The sequence below is a fragment of the Oncorhynchus kisutch genome, linkage group LG18 (genome assembly GCF_002021735.2).
Source record: "Oncorhynchus kisutch isolate 150728-3 linkage group LG18, Okis_V2, whole genome shotgun sequence".
Lineage (NCBI taxonomy): Eukaryota > Metazoa > Chordata > Actinopteri > Salmoniformes > Salmonidae > Oncorhynchus > Oncorhynchus kisutch.
Window position 1 is genome coordinate 61,156,036 of NC_034191.2, and position 25,364 is coordinate 61,181,399.

The 25,364-nt window shown below is 40.3% G+C and overlaps 3 protein-coding genes across 11 annotated transcripts in view; 1 reads left to right on the plus strand and 2 right to left on the minus strand.

The window, feature by feature from the left end:
• LOC109909980 (glycogen debranching enzyme) overlaps window positions 1-6,354 on the minus strand; it is a 31,334-nt gene extending 24,980 nt beyond the window's left edge. The window contains exons 1-2 of one of the 2 annotated variants that reach the window (XM_031796418.1): window positions 6,233-6,354; window positions 280-432 (exon numbers count right to left, since the gene is read on the minus strand). In XM_031796418.1, coding sequence (XP_031652278.1) covers window positions 280-361 — 82 coding nt within the window. In that variant the 5' untranslated portion in view covers window positions 362-432; window positions 6,233-6,354. Of the gene's footprint in view, window positions 1-279; window positions 433-6,232 lie in introns of those variants that run through there. The other variant, XM_031796419.1, reaches the window with a different exon arrangement.
• Window positions 385-24,078, plus strand: frrs1b (ferric-chelate reductase 1b). 7 transcript variants are annotated; one of them, XM_031796423.1, is made up of 17 exons: window positions 385-508; window positions 681-740; window positions 18,047-18,242; window positions 18,587-18,741; window positions 18,997-19,091; window positions 19,271-19,427; window positions 19,571-19,753; window positions 19,895-19,993; window positions 20,169-20,319; window positions 20,758-20,871; window positions 21,066-21,181; window positions 21,380-21,466; window positions 22,346-22,443; window positions 22,563-22,621; window positions 22,823-22,966; window positions 23,523-23,590; window positions 23,701-24,078. In XM_031796423.1, the coding sequence occupies exons 3-17, from the start codon at window positions 18,047-18,049 to the stop codon at window positions 23,791-23,793; spliced, it is 1,815 nt and encodes a 604-aa protein (XP_031652283.1). In that variant the 5' UTR covers window positions 385-508; window positions 681-740; the 3' UTR covers window positions 23,794-24,078. The 7 variants fall into 7 exon arrangements, with proteins under 7 accessions (XP_031652283.1, XP_031652281.1, XP_020364692.1 ...); XM_031796421.1 differs by having other exon boundaries at window positions 430-740; XM_020509103.2 differs by lacking the exons at window positions 385-508; window positions 681-740 and adding an exon at window positions 4,837-4,952.
• Window positions 24,079-25,364, minus strand: part of palmdb (palmdelphin b) — a 41,526-nt gene continuing 40,240 nt past the window's right edge. For both annotated transcript variants that reach the window (XM_020509099.2, XM_020509100.2), the window contains one exon: window positions 24,079-25,242. In XM_020509099.2, the coding sequence (XP_020364688.1) occupies window positions 25,162-25,242 (81 nt within the window). In that variant the 3' untranslated portion in view covers window positions 24,079-25,161. The remainder of the gene's footprint in view (window positions 25,243-25,364) is intronic.

The window sequence follows — 25,364 nt, forward strand, 5'->3', positions numbered from 1 at the left end:
ACTGCAGTTGGCAATTTAATTATGTTTTTCACTCACCACGTTAATTAAAACGTTAAGAATAAACTACGTGGTTAGTTGAAGCATATTCTGCAGCTAGTTAGCTAGGTGAATTGGTCATGCTACTTTGTATGCGTTGTTTGTTGGCATCCTTGTACGACGTTTTTGGAACAGATTCCTGTTGGAACGTTCCACAAATTATACCCAGTAGTTTTTGTTTGTATTATTCGCAAGTGCAAATGTGAAGTTGCCCAGGATTTGAATGGCCATTGCCTTACATACCTTGCTCTAGTCGGAACAGAGTCCTCTCTAGTCGCTCCATGTCATTCAGGAACAGTACTCTGGTCTGTCTGCTTCGAACCATTTTGACGTTCCTTTTTTAGGGTGTCCTTTTCAAGCAGGAAGCGGTGCCCCCAGATTCCTACATGACACTCACTTCAATAGGGGGAGAGACCGAAGTTATGAGAGATAACGCCACCGTGTGAAAGAACACGCTATCCTGCAGCACAACGTAAATACATTAGGCTAGCCTACGTGCATGTATGTGTGTCCATGGGTTTCATATGTACGTAACTGGCCACGGTAGCCTATTCATAAATGTCTCTCTCTAAACGTAAGGAACAGCATAGGCCTATACATGTCGCTTTTATTGCTGTTCACACACGTTCATGATTTTTATTCAGATCCCCATTAGCTGTTCAAGAAGGCGGAGAAATTCTTCCTGGGGACCACAATCATCAAAAGTAAGTTAAATAATAGTTGATCTCTTACTAAAAACAACACCAATACTGTTTGGCTGTATTGAAATATAGATTTCTATTTATATCTTCAGCCCTGGTAGAAGAAACGACACATTGCAACTATGAACGATTTTAAATGTTACAATAGTTGCAACATAATAGTAACATGTTTCTTTGCTAGAGGTGAATCATCTTGTTTTTCCGTGTGCTCACTGCCAGTGTTGCCAACTCATTTTCAGGGCAGGTTGATTTGTTGCTAAATGACGTTGTGATGTCATTGCGTGATAACGTAAAACGGTGTCATTACGTGGAATACACATTAACGTTACTCAAATTGACTACATTGATATCTAAATATTGACCCCTGATACGAACCTTGGTAGAGCATCCTACTGGAAGCTAAATAGCTCATTATTAAATAATGATATAGTTAAATTTGAGGTTAAAGATCTGCTCTCACACTTTTTGGGAAAGGGCTTGTGAAGAAAAATCTTGTTGCAAGAACTGGGAGCTCTTTAAATTTGAGGTGTCCAAATACATTAGAAAGTATGGTAGTAATCTTGCTAAGACCAGAAGAGCTGAGGAGGAAAAGGTGATCATTAAGATAACTTCCCTTTCTCAGAGGTCCCCAGCCGACCTCTTGGGGGAGGAGAAGATGGAACTAATTGAGTTACAAAATAAACGGGATAATACAGTATATATCAATTAAAAGCAGAAGGAGCCTTTATTAGATCTAGGAAAAAATGGATTGAGGAGGGAGAACAGAATTCATCCTATTTCTTTAGACTTGAGAAATTTCACTCTAAAAATAACACTATCCATAAGTTAAACATTGATGGTGTTATTACAGATGACCAAAAATTAATAGCTAAATACTGTAGCAATTTTTACAGAAAATTGTATAGCTCTACGTACTGTCAGGAATCCACAGATATGTTTTTTTAACTCACTGAATAATGTTCACTCTATCAGTGATAAAGAATCTACACAGTGTGATTAACCCATCAAAGTTGAAGAGATTATAGTCTATCAAACATCTAAAGAACAATAAATCACCAGGTGTTGATGGAATTACATCAGAATTTTACAAATTATTTTCTGAACAAGTAGCTCCCTTCCTATTTGAAGTCTTTTTTAGAGAGTATTAAAGACAATGTTCTCCCTCCTACAATGAGTCAGGGGTTAATAACACCGATACCTATGCCTAAAAAAGAAGTGCTGCTCATCGATAACTGGTGTCCAATTTGTCTTCTTAATAATGACTATAAGATATTAGCCTTACTACTTGCAAAAATAATTAAAGAAGTCCTGGATGCAATCATTGATGAAACACAGCCTGGCTTCATGAGGAACAGACATATTTCTAACAATGTCAGACTAGTATTAGACATACTTGAATACTCAGACCTAATAACTGAGGATAGCTTCATATTATTTTTTTGATTTTTATAAAGCATTTGACACAGTAGAGCATCAGTTCCTCTTCCACTCCCTTGAGAGACTTGGCTTTGGGGAATTTTTCTGCAAGGCTATTAAGACGCTCTATGCAAATGGTAACAGCTCTATCAAATTGAAACATGGCACCTCACCTAGATTTGAGTTAAAGAGAGGAATTAGGCAAGGTTGTCCTATCTCTCCGTACCTGTTTTTATTAATCACCCAACTTCTTGCAAAATCTTTAAATAATATTCCTGTACAAGGTATTTCCATAGCTGGTAAAGAAATTATTATAAGCCAGCTGGCTGACGATACTACACTTTTTCTGAATGACGCTAACCAAATTCCCATATCGATCAATGTGATACTACAATCCTTTTCCAACGCGTCTGGTCTATATCTTAACATTAATAAATGTGAACTCATAGCTGTCAAAGATTGTGTGACACCTTCATATTATGGTATTCCAGTAAAAGAAGAACTTAAATATTTAGGCATAACCATTACAAAGGATCAGAAGTCTAGAGGCTTACTAAATTTTAACCCTCTTATTAAAAAAACCCAGAAGAAACTAAATCAATGGCTACAGAGGGACTTATCTTTAAAAGGTAGAGTCCTAATAACCAAGGCTGAAGATATCTCTAGACTAACATATGGTGCTCTATCTTTATATATTGACAGTAAAATAAGCAAGGAGATAGACCAGATGCTTTTCAACTTTCTTTGGAGAAACCGTACCCATTACATTAGGAAAACTGTTGTAATGAGCACTTATGAGAATGGTGGACTGAATATTCTGGACTTTACTACTTTAAATAATACTTTTAAGATCAATTGGATAAAACAATTCCTAAGAAGACCCACTTCTATCTGGAATGTTATTCCTCATCATGTCTTCTCTACTTTTGGTGGCCTTAACTTCATGTTGTTTTGCAATTATAATATTGACAAAGTTCAAGTGAAACTTTCGGCTTTTCATCGGCAGGTTCTCTTGTCATGGTCCTTAATTTATAAACACAATTTTTCTCCAAACAGATATTATATATGGAATAATCGGGATATATTGTATAAAAATACCTCATATATACCTTATATTGGTTCCGAAATAATATCCTATTGGTGAGCCAACAGGTAAATGCAGAGGGTCTTTTACTCAGTTATAAAGAATTCTTATCACTTTACAAGGTCCCTGTAACACCTAAAGATTTTGCAATTGTTTTAGATGCCATTCCCTCAGGTGTTGCTATGTTATTCAGGAACGTGTCAAGACCTGACCCTCAGAGCCTACCTTCTATTGACCCTGTTGACTCATCAGTAGGAAAGATTTGTTTCTCTTTTGGTCCATTCAACAACAGAGCGATACGATCCTTGCTTCAGCAGGATATTGTATCTATACATTATGTCATGCCTTATTGGAATGGATTTATTGATAATATCTGTTGGAAAAAAGTTTGGATGTTGCCACACACATACCTACTTGGTAACAAAATTAAGGAAGTTTCCTTAAAAATTATTCATAAATATTATCCTGCCAACCACTATATGAAGAAGTTTAAGGAAAACATCAACTCAAATTGCTATTGTAATGACCACCCAGAAACAGTGTTGCATCTTTTTTGGCACTGTATGCCAAAAAATAATAATAAATTAAATAAAAAAATACTCAAATTGACTGGCCATCTCTGCAAAAAATATGATTTGACATTTGTTCAGGTACAGAGTCCAACTCTTTTCTGTACAATTTTGATTGAGACATGTTGATTTATGTTGTAAGTTCTGTTCAAGATCAAACATTCGTAACCAACTATATTGGGTTTGGCTTGTGGAACCCGTACTACTGCTGCTGCAGTCAGCCAACAATGATTTGCAATTTGCTGAAATTGCTGCTTGCCATCTTGGTTGAGCTGCACTACCTGAGCCACTTGTGTGTGTTGTAGACTCCGTTTCATGTTACCACTAGAGTGAAAGCACAGCCAGCATTCAAAAGTGACCAAAACATCAACCAGGAAGCATAGGAACTGAGAAGTGGTCTGTGGTTATCACCTGCAGAACCACTCCTTTATTGGGGGTGTCTTGCTAATTGCCTATAATTTCCACCTGTTGTCTATTACATTTGCACAACAGGATGTGAAATTTATTGTCAATCAGTGTTGCTTCCTAAGTGGACAGTTTGATTTCACAGAAGTGTGATTGACTTGGAGTTACATTGTGTTGTTTAAGTGTTCCCTTTATATTTTTGAGCAGTGTATATTCATCTAATATGAAAGTTGTTAAAACAATCAATATGTGTGTTTCTTTTAAGGTCTTTGTATTTTGTAATTAAATAATTAATATATTTTTTAAATTTAAATTATTTATATTTTTTATTTTTATTACCAATGAAGAAAAATCTGTATACATACAATAAGTACATAAATAGACAATGATAACATATGATAGGAGGTACAACAAATTACAGAATACATATGACATGTGGTCGGATACGCCGTATGGATGGTGTGACGCAATCGCGGAGCATCGAGGCACGCCAGGCCAAATTGAGCTCTTTACTTCATAGCTATGCGTCTCTCAAATGTTGTAACAATGCGGAGGGCGCCATATTGACATGATTGGTTAACGGTAGGTGAGGGCGGGGGGTCCTGTATAAACACAAATTCACTTCCTTAACAACTTCCTTCCCAACAGCTCTGCACTGCTCAGCGAAGCTGACCTGCGAGCACAAGTTAGCCAGACAGACTACTATACTTCATGATCAGAATACAAAACCAGAATGAACTGGTAAGAGACACAGTCTTACTTAGGTTGTGCCTGTTGTTCATATGGTTATCTGCCCTCTCATTGGCTAGAATGGTCCTACCTGATCTCGCCTGCCGTCATTCATTGATCACAAGCGGTCACTCGGCTCTCTTGTCAATATAATAGATACTCTTTGCCTTTACATCAAATCAACCAATCAACACTCACTGAGTAAGGACAGCCCCCCTTTTCGTTGGCTATTTGCCGACGGACTTGAATTTGGTTTCAAGAGTTGAGTGAGACAAGGTAAGGTATGCTCAATTACATTTTTTTATTTTAAAGAGTGAAATAGATAAACATTCTTACTGTCCTGCAATAGGTAATATAGCCTACCGTTCTTCACACAATCGTATATAAAAGAGAGCATTGCGAATTGTTTTGGTTTCTTTAGTTTACAGAACACACTCAAGAAGAAAATATTTGTTTTGACAGTGGTGTGTGTGCAGGTAAGCACAGTCGGTTATTATGACCCATCCTCCACATTCAGATTTTACCCAAAGGAATCATTGCTTTGGTCTTATTTGCCAATATTGTTTGGGCTGTCAATGACGAGCATATTTAGAATACAATGGATTCACTGATCAACAATTATGTTAAAGAATGAGATTTTCTGAAATTTTCAATGCCAAATGTAGCTTTGTTAGAATTAGGCCTATCATTGGCAGTGAGTTAAATGTATAGATGTAAAAAAGGTTCAATAACTAAGGCAAAATCGGTCCCATTCCTACATATTGTAGGCTACTGCTCTACGCATTATGTATTTGTCTAACAATTTATATTATGTTTGAATAAATTGTTACATGTACCCTACTGGGACCTGTAGGCTATAACTATAACAACAGTAAACTCGTGTTTCAAGCAGCCACTACAGTTGGTCATGAGACTACTCGTTTTTGTAACAACCATAGTTCAGTTATTCTTTATCTACAGCAGACTGATAGAACCAACTAACTGTAAATGGGACGTCGATTAACATTTCTCTTCCCACCGTCTTAAGAAAACACCATAAGATATTACTGTTGTTAGTGTGAGCAGTATTCTTTTGGGGTTTTGTCTTAAAATAACAATAAAAAGTTAAATGGTAAGCAAGACGCTAACTACCTTTAACGCACAGTATAGTATCTTGCGCGGGAAGTTTTGTTAAGAGCTCGGATGCTTGTACTGAACAATAAAACAGATCGCTTGCGTTCGGTTTTGGGAACGTATCTTTCATATCATCGAAAAATAATAATGCATTAAAAAAAGGTTAAATTACTACACACCTTATTTAGGGTTAGTGTTCCCACATGGCCATATCTCCACGTTACAGCGCACGTTTACGAAAGACAAACAACCGGAAGACACGCGAACACCTGTGCTAATTAGCTACAGTGTCAGAAAGTATTCACACCCCATTACTTTTCCACATTTTGTTGTTTTACAAAGTGGGTTTAATATTGATTTAATTGTATTTTTTTTGTCAATGAACTACACAACATACTCATGTAAAAGTGGAATAAAATTGTAACATTTGTAAAAAATATATATATAAAAAAACATTTTATGTGTGTGTGTGTGTGTGTGTATATATATATATATATGACTAGTGTTTTATTTATCTTGATTACATAAGTAGTAAGGGGAATCAATTCATGTCAGAATCACCTTTGGCAGCGATTACAGCTGTGTTTTTCAGAGTAAGTGTCTTAATACGAGCTTTCCACACCTGGCTTGTGCATCATTCTACAAACTCTGTCAAATTGGTTGTTGGTCATTGCTAGACAACCATTTTTAGGTCTTGCCATAGATTTTCACTCAGATTTATTTCAAAACTATAACTTGTTCATATTCGCTGTCTTCTTGGTAAGAAACTCCAGTTCAGATTTGGCCTTGTATTTTTATGTTATTGTCCTGCTGAAGGTGAATTCATCTCAGTGTCTTGTGGAAAGCAGACTGAACCAGCTTTTTCTTTGGAATTTTGCCTCTGCAGTCCTTAACGATTACAAGTATACCCATAACAGGATGCAGCCACCACTACGCTTGATAATATGGAGAGTTGTTCTCAGTAATGTTTTGTATTGGATTTGCCCCAGACATAACACTTTTTATTCAAGAAAAAAAGAAATGTAATTGTTTGCAAAATTTTTTGCAGTAGTTTTTTAGTGCCTTGTTGCAAACAGGATGCTTGTTTTGGAATATTTTTATTATGTACAGGCTTCCTCCTTTTCACTCTGTCTGTTCATTTAGTATTGTGGAGTAACTACAATGTTATTGATCCATCCTCAGTTTTCTCCTACCACAGCCATTAAACTCTGTAACTGTTTTAAAGTCACCATTGGCCTCATGGTGAAATCCCTGAGCGGTTTCCTTCTTCTCCCGGGCAATTGCGTTAGGAAGGACGCCTGTATTTCTGTAGTGATACACTTTGTAGTGATAGTAGACCCACTCTAATTCGCTTACTGCCCCAAATGATCCACAGATTACGTAATCTCAATCACACTCTACACTGCCCTTTCCACATGGACAAAAGGAACACAAATAGTGCCCACAAAGCTCAGCACTAAGCTAAGGACCCTGGGACTAAACACCTCCCTCTGCAACTGGATCCTGGACCTCCTGACGGACTGCCCCCAGGTGGTAAGGGTAGGCATCAACACATCTGCTCTGCTGATCCTCAACACGGGACCCCTCAGGGGTGCGTGCTTAGTCCCCTCCGGTACTCCCTGTTCACTGACGACTGCATGGCCAGGCACAACTCCAACAGCCTATAGGGAGGTCAGAGACTTGGTAGTGTGGTGCCAGGACAACAACCTCTCCCTCAATGTGAGCAAGACAAAGGAGCTGATCGTGGAATACAGGAAAAGGCTCCCATTAACATCGATGGGGCTGTAGTGAAGCGGGTCGAGAGATTCAAGTTCCTTGGTGTCCACATCACCAACAAACTATTGCGGTCCAAACACACCAAGACAGTCGTGAAGAGGGCATGACAACAGCTTTTCCCCCTAAGGAAACTGAAAAGATTTGGCATGGATCCCCAGATCCTCAAAGTTCTACAGCTGCACCATCGAGAGCATCCTGGCCGGTTGCATCACCGCCTGGTATGGCAACTGCTCGGCATCCATCCGCAAGGCACTACAGAGGGTAGTGCATTGCACCCAGGACTTCACTGGGGTCAAGGTTCCTGCCATCCAGGACCTGTATACTAGGCAGTGTCAGAGGAAGGCCCAAAAAATTGTCAGACTCCAGTCACCCAAGTCATAGACTGTTCTCTCTGCTACTGCACGGCAGTCGGTACTGGAGTGCCATGTCTAGGTCCAAAAGGCTCATTATCAGCTTCTACCCCCAGGCCATAAGACTGCTGAACAATTCATAAAATCCCCCCCCCCCCCCCTTTGTTTTTACACTGCTGCTACTCACTGTTATTATCTATGCATAGTCACTTTACCCCTACCTACAAATTACCTCAACTAACCTGTACCACCACATATTGACTCGGTACCGGTACCTCCTGTATATAGCCTCGTTATTGTTATTTTGTTGTTACTTTTAATAAAATGTTTACTTTAGTTTATTTAGTAAATATTTTCTAAAACTCTTTCTTGAACTGCATCTTTGGTTAAGGGTTTGTAATTAAGCATTTCACAGTAATGTTTACACCTGTTGTATTTGGCACATCTGACACAACATTTGATTTGATTTGACTAGGTGTATTGATACACCATCCAAAGTGTAAATAATAACTTCAACATTCTCAAATGGATATCCCATTTATGCTTTTCTTTGTGGGGTTCAGAGATGAGGTAGTCATTCAAACAACATGTTAAGCACTATTATTTCACACAGAGTGAGTCCATGCAACTTATTTTGTGACATTTTTACTCCTGAACTTATTTATGCTTGCCATAACAATGGGGTTGAATACTTATTGACTCAAGACATTTCAGCTCGTCATTTTGTATTCATTTATACACATTTCTAAAAACAGTTCCACTTTGACATTATGGGGTATTGTGTGTAGGCCAGCAATGACAAAATTTCAATTGAATCTATTTTCAATTCAGGCTGTAACACAACAAAATGTGGAAAAAGTCAAGGGGTGAGAATACTTTCTGAAGGTATTCACACCGTAATGGAAGAAGGTCACCAGAAGCATATTGTAAATGGATAAATAATGTCGGCTGCAACTGTGATAAAGCCTGTTAGAACAGTGTATATTTTGCATTTGTGAAGTTATTTTGATGTAATATGAAAGTAAAGGGCTTTGTTTCTAGAACCATATTGCAATTGAGAATCAATTCGAGTTTAGAAAGAGTTTTTGGGTGTCAGAGTCAGTCTACCTCTGAAACGAACATATAAGGTCATTGGACCTTAAGGAGTAAGAGTAGGCTCCTCGAGATAACATTCTTGGGCAAGTCATGAGAATACTCCTTGTTGTTATCTGTGACAACCAGCTCAGTTTTTCTTTATCTGTAGCAGACTGATGAGGTAAATTTCCCTTTGCTTCTTGAATGTCCTATATTTTGAAAACTTGACTGCTGAATTGCAAAACATTTTTTAACTGTCTCAATAGTAGACTAATGAAAAAAATATTAAAAGATAATTATTTTGTAGATTTTTCCTTTTTAAAGGGCAATTCCATCACTTTTCAACCTTAATGGTTATCTCCATCACAAAACAAATGTCTACATATTTGAAAACTGCACATTTTCTATGTTTTGTGTAAAAAGAAAAAAAGTTCTACATCATGCGAAGCCAGAACCCTCTTTCTAGAAACTCATTGCAGGTTTTGAAAACACTTTTTGCTCTTAATCCTACCCCGTGATGACGCAGAGAAGCATTTTATAGGATCTTTCTTCTCATAGAAATGCTCTGTTTTCAGATATGTAGACACTGGTTTCTTGCGAGGGCCATAACTAGGGTTTGAGTTTTAGTGAGATCCGGAAAGAATAACTTTAAAAAATATTTGTTTGAAGTTAATTTACTGCATTGCTACACAACAACAAAAAAACACGTTACAATGCTATTTGGAGAACAGCAAACACAAGAAAAAATCACCCCAGCCATTATCACCTTGGCTGCTCTAGATTCATTCACTTCAGTCGATTTACAAAAAAAACACAAAGCCTATCTATACAATTGTAATGTTATACCCTTGAAAGGGGGAAATATGATAAATGATTCACACTGACATGTAGCATCAGCGACGAAACAAAAACATGACATTTTTAGGTCTCTATTGTTTGCATTTTGATTGCATTTTAATGTAGTCCTATAGGGAAGATGTTCATACTGAAACATATATTTTTTATGTTCCTAACATGTTTGATGAGATTAGTGCAGAATTTCTCAGGGGACCACAAATGGGGCCCAGACCCCAAGTTTGGGAACCACTGTACCAACCTCGCTCTCTGTGCTTGCTTCCTCTCTCTCTCTGCTTTAAAAAAAATTAAAATATTTATTTCACCGTTTATTTAACCAGGTAGGCCAGTTGAGAACAAGTTCTCATTTACAACTGCGACCTGGCCAAGATAAAGCAAAGCAGTGCGACAAAAACAGAGTTACACATAAACGAATGTACAGTCAATAACACAATAGAAAAATCTATGTACAGTGTGTGCAAATGTAGAAGAGTAGGGAGGTAAGGCCATGGAGGTGAAATAATTACAATTTAGCGTTAACACTGGAGTTGTCGATGTGCAGATGATGATGTGCAAGTAGAGATACTGGGGTGTAAAAGAGCAAGAGGATAAGTAACCATATGGGGATGAGGTAGTTGGGTGTGCTATTTACAGACTAGCTGTGTCTGCTCTGACAGCTGGTGCTTAAAGTTAGAGAGGGAGATATAAGGCTTCAGTGATTTTTGCAATTCGTTCCAGTCATTGGCAGCAGAGAACTGGAAGGAAATGCGGCCAAAGGAAGTGTTTGGCTTTGGGGATGACCAGTGAAATATACCTGCTGGAGCGCATGCTATGGGTGGGTGTTGCTATGGCGACCAGTGAGCTGAGATAAGGCGGGGCTTTACCTAGCCTAGACTTATAGATGAACTGGAGCCATTGGGTTTGGCGACGAATATGTAGTGAGGGCCAGCCATCGAGAGCATACATGTCGCAGTAGTATATGGGGCTTGTGATAGAGCGGACAAAGCGGATGGCATTGTGATAGACTACATCCAATTTGCTGAGTAGAGTGTTGGAGGCTATTTTGTAAATGACATTGCTGAAGTCAAGGATCGGTAGGATAGTCAGTTTTACGAGGGTATGTTTGGCAGCATGAGTGAAGGAGGTTTTGTTGCGAAATAGGATGTCGATTCTAGATTTGTGAGTCGAAGGAGAGTTTACAGTATAACCAGACACCTAGGTATTTGTAGTTGTCTACAAGTCAGAACCGTCCAGAGTAGTGATGCTAGACGGGTGGGAGGGTGCAGGCAGCAATCGGTTGAAGAGCATGCATTTAGTTTTACTTGCATTTGAGAGCAGTTGGAGGCCTCGGAAAGACTGTTGTATGGCATTGAAGCTTGTTTGGAGGTTTGTTAACACAGTGTCCAAAGAAGGACCAGATGTATACAGAATGTGGTGTCGTCTGCGTAGAGGTGGATCAGAGAATTACCAGCAGCAAGAGCGACATTGATATACACAGAGAAAAGAGCCGGCCCAAGAATTTAACCCTGTGGCACCCCCATAGACTGCCAGAGGTCCGGACAACAGGCCCTCCGATTTGACACACTGATCTCTAGCTGAGAAGTAGTTGGCGAAGCAGTCATTTGAGAAGCGAAGGCTTTTGAGTCTGCCAATAAGAATGCGGTGATTGACAGATTTGAAAGCCTTGGCCAGGTCGATGAAGACTGCTGCACAGTACTGTCTTTTATCGATGGCGGTTATGATATCGTTTAGGACCTTGAGCGTGGCTGAGGTGCACCCATGACCAGCTCGGAAACCAGATTACATAGTGGAGAAGGTACGGTGGGGTTCGAAGTGGTCGGTGATCTGTTTTGTTAACTTGGCTTTCGAAGATTTTAGAAAGGCAGGGCAGGATGGATATACTGTAGGTCTATAACAGTTTGGGTCTAGCGTATATCCCCCTTTGAAGAGGGGGATGACCGTGGCAGCTTTCCAATCTTTGGAGATCTCAGACAATACGAAAGAGAGGTTGAATCAAAAATTAATAATAATCAAAGCAAATTTTATTGGTCATATACACATGGTTAGCAGATGTGATGTTCACCCATAACTGCGTGGCCATGAACACCTGGAACTCAATCATCGAGTTTGCAGCCGACACTACAGTGGTAGGCTTGATTACCAACAATGACAAGACGGCCTACAGGGCGGATGTCAGGGCCCTCGGAGTGTGGTGTCAGGAAAATAACTTCACACTCAACGTCAACAAAACAAAGGAGATGATCGTAGACTTCAGGAAACAGCAGAGGGAGCACCACCCTATTCACATCGACGGGACAGTAGTGAAGATGGAAAGTTTTAAGTTCCTCGGCGTACACATCATGGACAAACTGAAATGGTCCACCCACTCAGACAGCATGGTGAAGAAAGCGCAACAACGCCTCTTCAACCTCAGGAGTCTGAAGAAATTTGGCTTGTCACCTAAAACAAACTTTTACAGATGCACAATCGAGAGCATCCAGTCGGGCTGTATCACCTCCTGGTATGACAACTGCTCCGCCCATAACCGTAAGGCTCTCCAGAGGGTAGTACAGGATGCACATTTCTGTTTGAAAAAGCTAGCCTTAGCTTTCCTAACAGACTGAGTTCCCTGAAAAGTTGCATATCGCGGGGGCTATTCGATGCTAATGCAGAACGCCACAGGATGTTTTTGGGCTGGTCAAGGGTAGTCAAGTCTGGGGTGAACCAAGGGCTATATCTGCTTCCTCCTGCATGCATCGCAGCCTGCCTCAGCCTCTCCACTGAGCTCCACATCACCGTCTGTCTCAGTAGCATACTCTCTGTAAAGTTAGCTTCTTAATTCATCCTTCTAGCTGGCTAAGTAATACTAGCCAGAGCCCTTCAACATTACTGTAATAGAGGTCTGTCGTCAGATACCCACCTGACTGAAATATCTATAAGTGACTATTTACTACTTGTGCACTCATTCTCCGAGAGTAATTTTTTGTTTGTTTGGGATGTCTGTAGACACATTAGGAGTCGTGGGACGGTTTTAAAATGGCCTTTTGTCTGGCATCTTGCAAAACATAGTCACTTCTAGACTATTTGCCTATTGAGCCGACTGTGATCTTGGGTAGTTCGTTCCGCGTTTCCCTCGACCTGTGCTGCGAGAGTGCGTAGTTAGCCGTTTAAAAGAGTGGTGAATGTGCTGCTAAAAAGGCAAATTAGGGGACGCAGGCGAACATAACAAACAAACAAACCACTGTTCATGATTCCACTCTTTTGCAAAGAGGCAGGTGCGATTAGAACTCAGTCAGATCAAAAATATGAGCATTCTGAGCTTTGCTCAACGCTGGGAGCAATATTTAGATGTTGACCCGTAATTGTTTTTCTTTATTTTGTACTTTGTTACAGCCTGAATTCATTTTTTTTTTTTTTTACCCATCTACCCATCTACACACAATACGCAATAATGATCAAGTGAAAACATGCTTTTAGAAATGTTGGGAATTGTATTGAATTTTTTGCACATATATAGAAAATGAAATGCAGAAATATGTCATTTTAAATAAGTATTCGCACCGCTGAGTCGGTACTTTGTAGAAGGACCTTTTGGCGGTGACTACAGCGTCAGGATGCTCTCGATGGTGCAGCTGTAAAACATTTTTGGGATCTGAGAACCATTGCCAAATCTTTTCAGTCTCCTGAGGGGGAATAGGTTTTGTCGTTTCCTCTTCACGACTGTCTTGGTGTGCTTGGATGATAGTGGGAAGAGTTTGTTGGTGATGTGGACACCAAGGAACTTGGTGGAGCAGCTCTCAACCTGCTCCACTACATCCCCATCGATGAGAATGGGGGTGTGCTCGGTCCTCCTTTTCCTGTATTCCACAATCATCTCTTTATTCCACTGTTGTCATCAGCAAACTTAATGATGGTGTTGGCGTTGAGCCTGGCCATGCAGTCATGAGTGAACAGGGAGTCCAGGAGGGGACTGAGCAAGCACCCTGAGGGGCCCTCATGTTGAGGATCAGTGTGGCGGATGTGTTTTTACCTACCCTTACAACCTGGGGGTGGCAGGTCAGGAAGTCTAGGATCCAGTTGCAGAGGGAGGAGTTTAGTCCCAGGGTCCTAAGCTTAGTGATGCGCTTTGAGGACAATATGGTGTTGAACGCTGAGCTGTAGTCAATGAATAGCATTCTCACATAGGTGTTCCTTTTGTTCAGGTGGGAAAGGGCAGTGTGGAGTGCAATCGAGATTGCATGACCTGTTGGTGCATTTTGCAAATTGGAGTGGTTCTAGTAGGGTCTCTGGGATAATGGTGTTGTGAGCCATGACCAGCCTTTCAAAGCATTTCATGGCTACAGACGTGAGTGCTTACGGGTCGGTAGTCATTTGCGCAGGTTACCTTAGTATTCTTGGGGACAGGGACTATGGTGGTCTGCTTGAAACATGTTGGTATTACAGACTCCAACAGGGAGAGATTTGAAAATGTCAGTGAAGACACTTGACAGTTGGTCAGCGTATGCTCGGATGAAATGTTCTGGTAATCAGTCTGGCCCAGTGGCCTTGTGAATGTTGTCCTGTTTAAAGGTCTTACTCATATTGGCTGCGGAGAGCATGATCACATAGTCATCCGGAAAAGCTGATGCTCTTATGCATGCTTCAGTGTAACTTGCCTCAAACCGAGCATAGAAGTTATTTAGCTCGTCTGGTAGGCTTGTGTCACTGAGCAGCTCTCTGCTGTGCTTCCCTTTTGTAGTGTGTAATAGTTTGCCAGCCCTGACACATCTGACGAGCATCGGAGCCTGTGTAGTAGGATTCGATCTTAGTCCTGTATTGATGCTTTGCCTTTTTTGATGGTTCGTCGGAGGGCATAGCGGGATTTTTTTATAAGCTCCTAGAAAGCGGCAGCTCTACCATTTCGCTTTGTGTGAATTTTGCCTGTAATCCATGGCTTCTGGTTGGGGTCTGTACGTATGGTCACTGGGGACGACGTCCTCGATGCACTTATTGATAAAGCCAGTGACTGATGTGTACTCCTCAATGCCATCGGAAGAATCCCAGAACATATTTCAGTCTGTGCTAGAAAAACAGTCCTGTAGTTTAGCATCTGCTTCATCTGACCACTGTTTTTATATACTGAGTCACTGGTGCTTTCTGCTTACATTTTTGCTTGTAAGCAGGAATCAGGAGGACAGAGTTATTTTCAGATGTGCCAAATGGAGGGCGAGGGAGAGCTTTGTACACGTCTGTTTGTGGAGTAAAGTTGGTCTAGAATATTTTCATTCAGGTTGCACATTTAACATGCTAATAGTAATTTGGTTAAACTGATTTAAGTTTCCCTGCATTAAAGTCACCGGCCACTAGGAGCGCCGCCCCTGGATGAGCATTTTCCTTTTTGCTTATGGTGGAATATAGCTCATTTAATGTGGTTTTAGTTCCAATCTCGCTCTGTGGTGAAATGTAGACGGCTACGAAAAATACAGAAACTCTCTAGGTAGTTAGTGTGGTCTACAGCTTATCATGAGATACTCTACCTCAGGCAAGCAAAACCTTGAGACTTCCTTAGATATCGTGCACCAGCAGTTGTTTATGCAAATGCATAGGCCCCTGCCCCATGTCTTACCAGAGGCTGCTGTTCTGTCTTGCAGATAGTGTATAATATGCCAGTTGTATGCTAATGTCGTCGTTCAGCCACGACTCGGTGAAACACAAGATATTACCGTTTTTTAATGTCCCATTTTGAAGGATATACGTGCTTTCAGTTCGCCATATTTATTTTCCGGCGATTGAACGTTCACTAGCAGAACGGAAGGCAAGGGCAGATTAAGTCACTCGTCGCCTGATCCTCACAAGGCACCCTGATCTTTTGCCTCAATCTCAGTTTCCTTCTCCAGCGAATCACGGGGTTTGAGCCTGGTCGGGTGTCTGCAGTATATCCCTCATGTCCGACTCCTTAAAGAAGAACTCCTCGTCCAATTTTAAGGTGAATAATCCCAGTTCTGATGGCCAGAAGCTATTTTCAGTCATAAGAGACGGTAGTAGCAACATTATGTACAAAACAAGTTACGAACAACGTGAAAAAACTAACAAAATAGCAGGATTGGTTGAGAGCCAATAAGACCGCAACCCTACCCTCCGGCACCATCATCTGTACACATAGGTTGACAATACACAGGTTGACAAAAAATGTGGCTCAATTCAGTTGTTTCAGAGTCCCGCAATAAGAGCTACGACACTAATGTTCTCTGGGTGTCACTGAGTAGACTGATACCCCATGTCATTGATACACAATCCATAGGTAAGGCTGTACAGTGGAATAAGTATGCCCCCAATGCAATTCTAAAGTATAATACATCCAGTATAAATTATGGTTATTTTAGATGATTACACCTAGCTATATAGTTAGCAAACTATAGCTACTAAAACAGATTGTTGTTTTGCTATGTTTTTGGGGAAGAACATTGTTTGCATCCATGCGCTAGCAAGGTTTTTTTTATTGACCAGCACTGTGGGTGCGCGAGACAACTTTACCAGCATCATAGCATACGTATCGATGAATCGTTATGACATATGCAGTGTAATCAATGTGTAACAACTACCTAAAAGTATGAACGCGTTAAATTTAAATGTTAAAATGTGACATGCAGTCATATCCAGGTCCTGATTGGTCAACAAGCTTAATTGACACGTGAAATGTTATTTGACACGCAAAGACCCAAACGGCGTTCCATAGAATGAGAAATCCTGGTTGAGAATGAAACGACTGAACAAATGAACAATGAAACAGCACAGCAAGTAAATGAAAGAAATATAGGTTTTGATTATGTTTTACTGGTAATGGGGATATACGTAAATGCCAAGAAAATATATTTTAGTTCTCTCTGTGTGTGTGTGAGTGACATTTTTATTTAACTAGGCAAGTCAGTTAAGAACGAATTCCTATTTACAATGCCGGTATACCCCAGACGACGCTGGGCCAATTGTGCGCCGTCCTATGGGACTCCCGATCACGGCCGGATGTGATACAGCCTGGATTCGAACCAGGGACTGTAGTGACGCCTCTTGCACTGAGATGCAGTGCCTTAGACCGCTGTGTGTGTGTGTGTGTGTGTAACTATTTAACTGTACTAGAATGCTAAATATGTTAAATATCGGTATCGGCCAAAAATGGCATTAGTGCATCACTAAAACGAACCATGGCAGAGCTAGTGCCTGCAAAAAGACTCCATTACTATTGCTCTCTATTGGACACACCAAACATTTTTTCACAATGAGCAATCCATTTGAATTTATACAGTTAGAAATTCCTTGGCTTTTAAAGACTGCAAAAGGCATAATTGGCTGACCTTAAATCAAATGCTAGTGTAAATGCTAGTGTAAATGCTAGTGTAATTATTGATATGACTGTGAGCGTGGACCAAACAAAGGAAGGTGAAAGACTCCTTGCATATCTCCAACCACAATGGCTATTGTGATGTTATAAATACTGGGGTAATCCTCCAGCATAATAGGTAACATTTGGGCTTAGATGAAGTAACATGTAGACAATCAAATCAGTGCAATAGCAGGAATATAAGGGGAGACATTAGCCCAATTAGGCCTAATGGAAGGATGGCGATAGGCCACATCCTCACACAACTGTAAATCGGAAGTCAACTAACATTTTCCTCTTCCCACTCTTTCTTTATGAAGTGCCTTCAAATAAAGTCAATATGGTTTTCCATCCTCTCTGGCGCCATACTGTAGGCCTATGTGTAAGCTATTGAGTAGCCTAAGAATCATTTTGTCTTTTGGAAAAAATTTTTTTTTTAAATGTTTTTAAAATTGCAAGCTAGCTGAGAACCAGAATAAGCATAGGTCTACCCATGACCAAAAATGCCATTAGTCAGTTACAGTATGTTGTATGACCCTGAACTCTCATACAAACTCGATCTTCATAACCTTCATTATAACCTCTGTATTGTCTTGTCTTTCCAGATGCCGGGTCCACATCTCCTGTTAGTGGTGGTGGCTGTGTGTTTAATAAAGACGGCCTCTGGCTTCGCCAATGGAAAAGTGTCTCCTGCGTGCGGAGATATGACACCACAGCATGGCCATGACTCCAGCTCTAAACCTGCCCCTTATAACATCACCCTGGACAAACCCACATTCAGCCCTGGTGACCATATCACAGGTAGCCTACTATATATTTGTTTCTGGTTTTATATAGGGATATCAACATTAGTGTTCACATTGGTGTAAATGTGTCCGAGTTCGCAAAATAGCTCATTCTCATCCATATTCCCTGGAATATTTCAAAGAGCATATTTAACTGAAAAAGTTTAGTATTCTAGAAACCATCTCCTGCCAGTGTGCCGTTGAGCAAGTAAATGAACCCCAAAACTGCTCCCCGGGGTGCTGCACTGTGTCTTACCCATTCCTCCTACCTCTTTGGGTGTGTGTGTATTTGTGTGTCTTGGGGGGGTTGGGACAATGGAAAAATGAAAATGTCTTGAGTTTTTTGCTTTCTATTAACAGTGACCTTACGGGTTGTTCCCACATCTGGGAGCATCTCCTTCAAAGGTTTCCTGATTGAAGCGAGGGATGCTGGGAACCCGGACGGTCCGGCTGTTGGATCATTCAGCCTCCTCAACCCTTCTGAGTCACAGCTCCTACATTGTGGCCACACACAGGTAGAGATGATGTTACCCGACCTCAATTATATACTACATGATTGCTGGAAACACAAGCTAAGTATTGTAAAGCTCTGGCTGTCTGGAATTACTATTCGGTTGCGTTTGAATATCATGCTGTCCTCAACAACCTTCACCAGCCATATCATTAGTAAAACAGACAAGATGCTACTTGTCTCAGCCACACACCTCCAATGGAGTTAGTACTGTGTAAGAGAAGTTTATTGTATGATAAGCAACCCTGTCATTTTGAAGGGATCTGCAGTAAGCCACACCAGCAAATCCAAGAAGACAGAGATACAGGCCGTGTGGGAGGCTCCAAAAAACCCCCCATCCGGTGTCCAATTTATGTGCGTAATTATCTCCTTTATTCTCATTATGCCAGTCGCTAAATGTGATATTCTTCCATTCTATTGCTAAGGTGTTGTTGATGCTGTACTGAATCAATGCTGACAGCTATGTAAGTTGCTGTGGATAAAAACAATCTTCTGCTAAATGACTTAATAATATCATTACATTGTTCTTTCAGGGCCACAGTGGTGCAGAAGTATAAAGTCTACTGGGTGCAGATCCCAGGGCCGGTGGTGTCTCTGAATGGGGCGACTAGGGTTCCACCACCAAACCCCACCCCCACCACCACCACTACTGCTGTTGTGACCACAACTCTGTCTGCGCTGACCAGACCTGTGAGTCACTAACCACCAGGATTGTCTCTAAGTATAGAGAGAAGAGACTGAGGATGAATCAGCATAATGTTTACGCTGACCGACAGGCTGTGGATGATGATTATGTGTGGTGGTGATGGAGAATTTAACCCTCTCTTCCTCAGTTCAGCTCAGAGGGTTGTGGTAGGAGTAAGTCCTGTCTGCGTGACCCTGTGGGATGCGACCCAGGCAGAGACCCCCTGTGCTTTTTCCTCTCCTTCACTCCAGAGGCGCGGACTGTGCTGTTTGAGCTCAGTGGACCAGCTCATGGATACCTGTCCTTCGCCTTGTCGCTGGACAAATGGATGGTTGGTATGACCCCAGAAAGACTACCAAAGAAGTATTCTATAACCACTTGGAGCTTGTGTGGACTTAAATGATATGCCAAATCATTTTATGAAGCCTTACAATATAATTGTAACTCATTTGAGTTTTGTATTTATGTGTAGGGGAATGATGATGTATACCTGTGTGTGAGAGATGGGGACAGTGTGGACATCAATGCTGCATATGTCTCTGGCCGAGCTCATCCTCAATTGGCCTCTGAGGTATACACAATTTATGTTTTGCAAAGTTCTGATAAAATATGAAATAATAGTTTTGTGAAATGTTTTTCTTTGTGTTATTTGTGTGTTGCTTGTTTGTTTTAGATGGTTGTTTCATAGATTGACCTCTATAGTACCTCACTGATCTTTGACCTATGACCTTTTGTGTTCTCTCCAGAATGTTCTTTCAGACACAGCTTGGCAGCTGGCAGATGGGGTCATTCAGTGTCGTTTCCGTAGAGACATACTCCTCCCCCGTCAGATTGAGAGCAGGTTCAGCCTGGACCAGAGCTACTTCCTGTTCATAGCCCACGGGAGGGCTGAAGATGGTATGACCATGTGTCTTTATGTAATGCTTTTCCTATTTGTTTACCAACTTTTGGTGTTATACTATAGTCTCATACATATTATTGATTATTCCTATTGTGCCAGATATATTGTAGATGCTGGTACTGAACTTGACATCTACTGTGGCTAGATTAAACATTCCTGACCTCAACCCCTCATTGTTGACTCAGGTGTGGGCTAGGCTGTGCCAAGTGTTTTGAACGAGCTCACTGCTGTTTTGTACGTGAGATTTCTGGTTTAAGCTGTGATTATCTAGTACAGTAGTCATACCCGCCATATGTGTGAATCACGTGCCAATAATAAAACATTGGTAAATAGTTCCAACATCTATTTACCACAGTGCTTAACTGGCAGTGCTGGATCTAGTGATGGTCCCAGACATAGACATTATCTTCATCCATCCATCCATCCATCTTAAGGTGTGATCTATAGACATGACCGGCAGCCTCTGATATCCACTCATCAGACAGTCATCACAGGTCTCCCCGAGAATCTAGCTGGCTCCAGGTCTCCCCTGCTCATTAAGTTCCATGGTAAGCCTGTAGTTTACAGAAAGATGAGCCTTTTATGACCTGCCTTGTTTGAATAGGAAGAGTTGCAACAAAGACACACATTTCATTACTTAATATAACACTCGTTTAACACTTAAGTTCCATACACTTGTTTCAGTATATGTCTGGCTCATACAAACACAGAGAACTAAGTGTGTATCCCTCTGTATCCCCAGGTGTGTTTATGCTTGTGGCCTGGATGACGACAGTGACCACAGGGGTCATCATTGCACGCTACTTCAAACACGACTGGCCAGAAACAAGACTATTTGGACGCAGACTATGGTTTCAGGTAAAGGCGGTTTGTTTAAAGTGTTTTGTCTTGATTAATATATTTGGTTAATTCTAAAGGCTTGTTATCAGAGATGAGTTAGTGAAGGATAATGCTCAAACCACCATATTTCTGAATTTCCTCCTGAAAACGAGTGTTATTTCAACCCTATTTTCACCATGGTGGTGATGATGTAGGATTTTGTGAATGTCTCTATAGGTGCACCGAGCCTTGATGACCCTGACCGTGCTCCTTACCTGTGTGGGATTCTCACTACCCTTCATCTACCGAGGCGGTTGGAGCAGGGTAAGACTGGAATACCTCCCTCGGTCATCACCACATGCTACACATCTGACAGTCAGTCACTCCATCTGTCTGTCAGTATTTCTGGCTGGCTGGCCATATATTGTGTCATTATAATTTTGCTGCTTGAGTGCCTGTGTGTCTTAGAATCAAATTTATTTGAATGTCTGTCTTAGAACTGAATCATCACCACTCAGCTGTGTGTCATGTTCTCCCTTTTCTCTCATGCTGCCTCCTCCACCAAGCTGTCTGTCTGCCTTAGTCATTCTGGCCCTGCTGGACAGAGAAGGACAAGAGTGAGAATGTTGAGTGCTGTAGTTGAGCCAAGTAACCAATTATCACTGACTTACAAAGCTGAATAACTAGCATTACTTCAGCGTAAGCATGTATGGGAGAACAATAATTTGTTGGAGTGACATTGATCGATGGTTGAAATTATCTGCATCTGTTTATCTTTTTAAGGAAGGCTTTTTCAAACATTTGTCCACTTTGCGTCCTGCCAAAATATATATTAACATTTTGGTGCTATTCCCCCCAGTGACCATTTAGAGGTCACCCTTCCCTTCAAGTGCTACAGAGTCAGCTGGAAGACCAATTTAGTATAACTGCCAAAAATTCTAAGATATTTATTTTATTTTGAGGTTGACTGTATCTTGTGTGCCAAGTCAATTCCTGTTATTTACAGGGACTTCTGTACCCTGTATCCATTGAGTTGATCCTCTCCTCTCTTATCTTCCACTGTTGTTCAGAGGTTCCTGTAGTGTTGTTCTAGTGTTTGCTCAGATACCTATATAGTGTTTGCCCAGATACCTATATTGTTGTTCACCTCTCCTGTGTCTAATTCTGTACTGTAATACTGTTGCTCTGCGCTGTCTCCATCAGCATGCCGGCTCCCACCCTTACCTGGGCTGTACTGTCATGGCTCTATCTTTTATCCAGCCTATCATGGCCCTCCTCAGACCCGCCACAGACTCCTCACGGTACAACCTAAATCCCCCTACAGTGATCCGTTTCTGAGATCCGTCAAACATGTTAGCTATCTATATTGTGTAGCAGGATCCAGGAATCAACTATGCTGTATTTTACGGTCTTTCCACAGAAGGTACATATTCAACTGGATGCATTTGGGAACAGGCACTATTGCACGGGTACTTGCAGGTTAGAGATTCATCTTAATCTTAACAATGTTGACATGATGATGAAGATGATTATTATCTTGATATACGGATAATGATGCCAACAATAAAAGCAATGTTTAGTACAATGACTGCAACAGCAACAATGGTGTACCCAAACCTAGTGATTGCAACAACCTTCTCTACCCTGTCAATCATAACCCCAGTATCTCTCCTGTTGTAGTTGTGGCCATCTTCCTGGGTATTCAGCAGCAGGCCTTGCTTCTCCCTGGCCCCTGGTCCACTGGTGTCCTGGCAGGCTGCGTTGTCTGGGGAGTCCTGGTAGACCTGCTACTTGAGTTCCACAGTAAAGTAGTCATCGTAACAGGTTGGTTTCTTTTGATTTATTCAGGTAAATCTTTTTAAGAATGAATTATTATTGACAATGACAACCTTCTCCATGCTGTTCTTTCCTTTCCCACTTCCTATTCTTTCCAACAATTGTTAACTTTTAATATGTCCCTGGTTCTGGAACTGCTGAATTAGACCTTATAACAATGTAATTATTTGACTGTTTAATAATCAATGTTGTTTTGCTTGGAGGGAACAAATCAATTACACAGTCTGATTCCATTAAGCATAGAAGAGAATTGAAAACAAATTGTTTGGTGCGTGGGCAGGAATGCTAAGCAGGTTTAAATGTCAACAACAAAAAAACACTAGTCTTCATAACGACAGACTTGAGTATGTAAAATCCTTTTTCACTTGTTGAGATGTCTTCCTTGATTACAGTAATACGTATTTCTCTTACAGTAATGTGTATATAAGGTTTAAATATATATTGAATAGTTATTTTCAGGGATGTAGTAGTCTCACAGAAAGCCAAATGTCTCTATGTATTCTGAATACTGGAACTTTGTGGTAAATCTCTAACCTCTGTACAGGGAGGACTCTTGCTGAGGACGAAGAAAAGATTCTGGGTACTCACTCAGATAGTGAGGGACAGAGAAAGGTAAGCTTGAAATAAATGTATAAACTACATATATTTTGGATATATTTTTGAGAAGTATTCTTTTATAATAAGTTTGTCCACACTGGTTTTATTTTTACTCTTTCTTTCAGGTATCTCGATTCAAAAAGATTGTCTTGGCTGTGTTCCTCGTGGGAAATGTTGGGTTTTTGTCTGTTCTCCTAAACACAATAAGAAATGTGTGACTGGGAATCACATGCTCCTTGTTAGGGGTCATTGTAGACAATAATAGTATAGATTATGTATTACTTAATTAAGCCATGTTGCTCTTTTTTACACACTAGTGCCATTTCCTTTTTAAGATTCCACTGAACATATTAAAACGTGTCCTTAAAAAATGGTAAATGGATGAACAACATTTGTATTTAAGAACTAAATCTGTCTGCTTATTTGAATAAATATGTTACATCATCTTAAGATACTCTATAAATCATTCCCCCCCATCATTAAAATAAAGACTTTTGAACAAATGTATTCATACGTGGTATTTATTGTTGCACTAATCTATTGAACACTTGCAGTAAGAATAAAAGGAAAATCACCTGAAAAATAATGTAATAAAGTGGCCTCTCTCTTATTTTAGGTAATTTCCTTACACAATTTAAAATGCTAGCAAGCAATACTGGTGATTTTTGTATAAGCAAAACAGTAACAAGTAAGCATACAAACATACTTAATGAAACAATGTCAATTCTTTTTTGTTTCATGAACTCTATTATCAGCGTTAAATGGCAATTCTCAAAAAATGGAGCTTGTTTAATACTCTGCCTCAATAATTATTTAAAAGCAGAAACATTTTCCTCCTTTGAAAATTGTAAACATCTGACATTTGTAGGGAAATGCACAATATAGAAAAGTTTATTTGTATTTTTAATAAGCATTTTTTTTTTTACTCTTTTCCTTTTTGATTCTGGAAATAGTATTTTATTTTAAACATGGAATCCGTAATAAGGGAAACGGCGCCACTGGCTGCCAATCGCCGTTATTGTTTTTAAAGTATCGCAAAAGGATGTGGTGGTTTCACCATTAAGGATTCCAGCTTTTAAGGGAATGTTAAATGTATTTCAATCAAACATGATTTCACATGGTGTATAATGTCCGTTCAACATATCTCAGATTTCAGCAACTGATTGAATATATTTTTTGATACAAGTTACATGTTATAGTGTTGTATCATACAGTATGTTATATGCCCACACCAATATTTCTGGAAAACACAGTACGAAAGTACAATAAATATAAGCTTCTTTCCTTTTAGCAAGACAATACACCAAAATATGTTTTCAGATTTGCTCACATTAAAATTTCATAAAATGTTAGCTTCTGTGGACTAAACATTACATTCATTTACATTCAGGCATCTTGGCGGGCGAACACACAATACTATTTCCTGGCACTTGGACCAGAGAATCCATAACATTACAGAAGCAGCAAATGTGGTTAAATGTCGCAACATGAAACAAACATGAGTTTGCAGCACTGCATTAAGTCTAACTCAGCTGAAAGTGGACAGACAATATTTTCACCAGTGACTGCGGGTTGTACTCTGTTCTTCACTCGGCAAACTCCCCAGCCTCCCAGCGCAGCGCCAAGGCGCTCTTACGCCTTCCTCCGGCTCCATACACCTCAGGAAACTGAGAGACAATCACCTGATTTGAGCTCCTGTGGCTTTCTTTCAATTATATTCATGCTTTACATCAAATGCGATGACACTCGACTACGGTAATTGTATGATAACACAACAGCATTTTGGTTC

Bases quoted from the DNA above. Each gene is read 5' to 3' on its own strand.
- frrs1b (XM_031796421.1), top strand. From the start codon at position 666: ATGATTTTTATTCAGATCCCCATTAGCTGTTCAAGAAGGCGGAGAAAT. The intron at 18,243-18,586 runs GTAGCCTACTAT...TTCTATTAACAG, and splicing joins CCCTGGTGACCATATCACAG to TGACCTTACGGGTTGTTCCC. The intron at 21,182-21,379 runs GTAAAGGCGGTT...ATGTCTCTATAG, and splicing joins GACGCAGACTATGGTTTCAG to GTGCACCGAGCCTTGATGAC.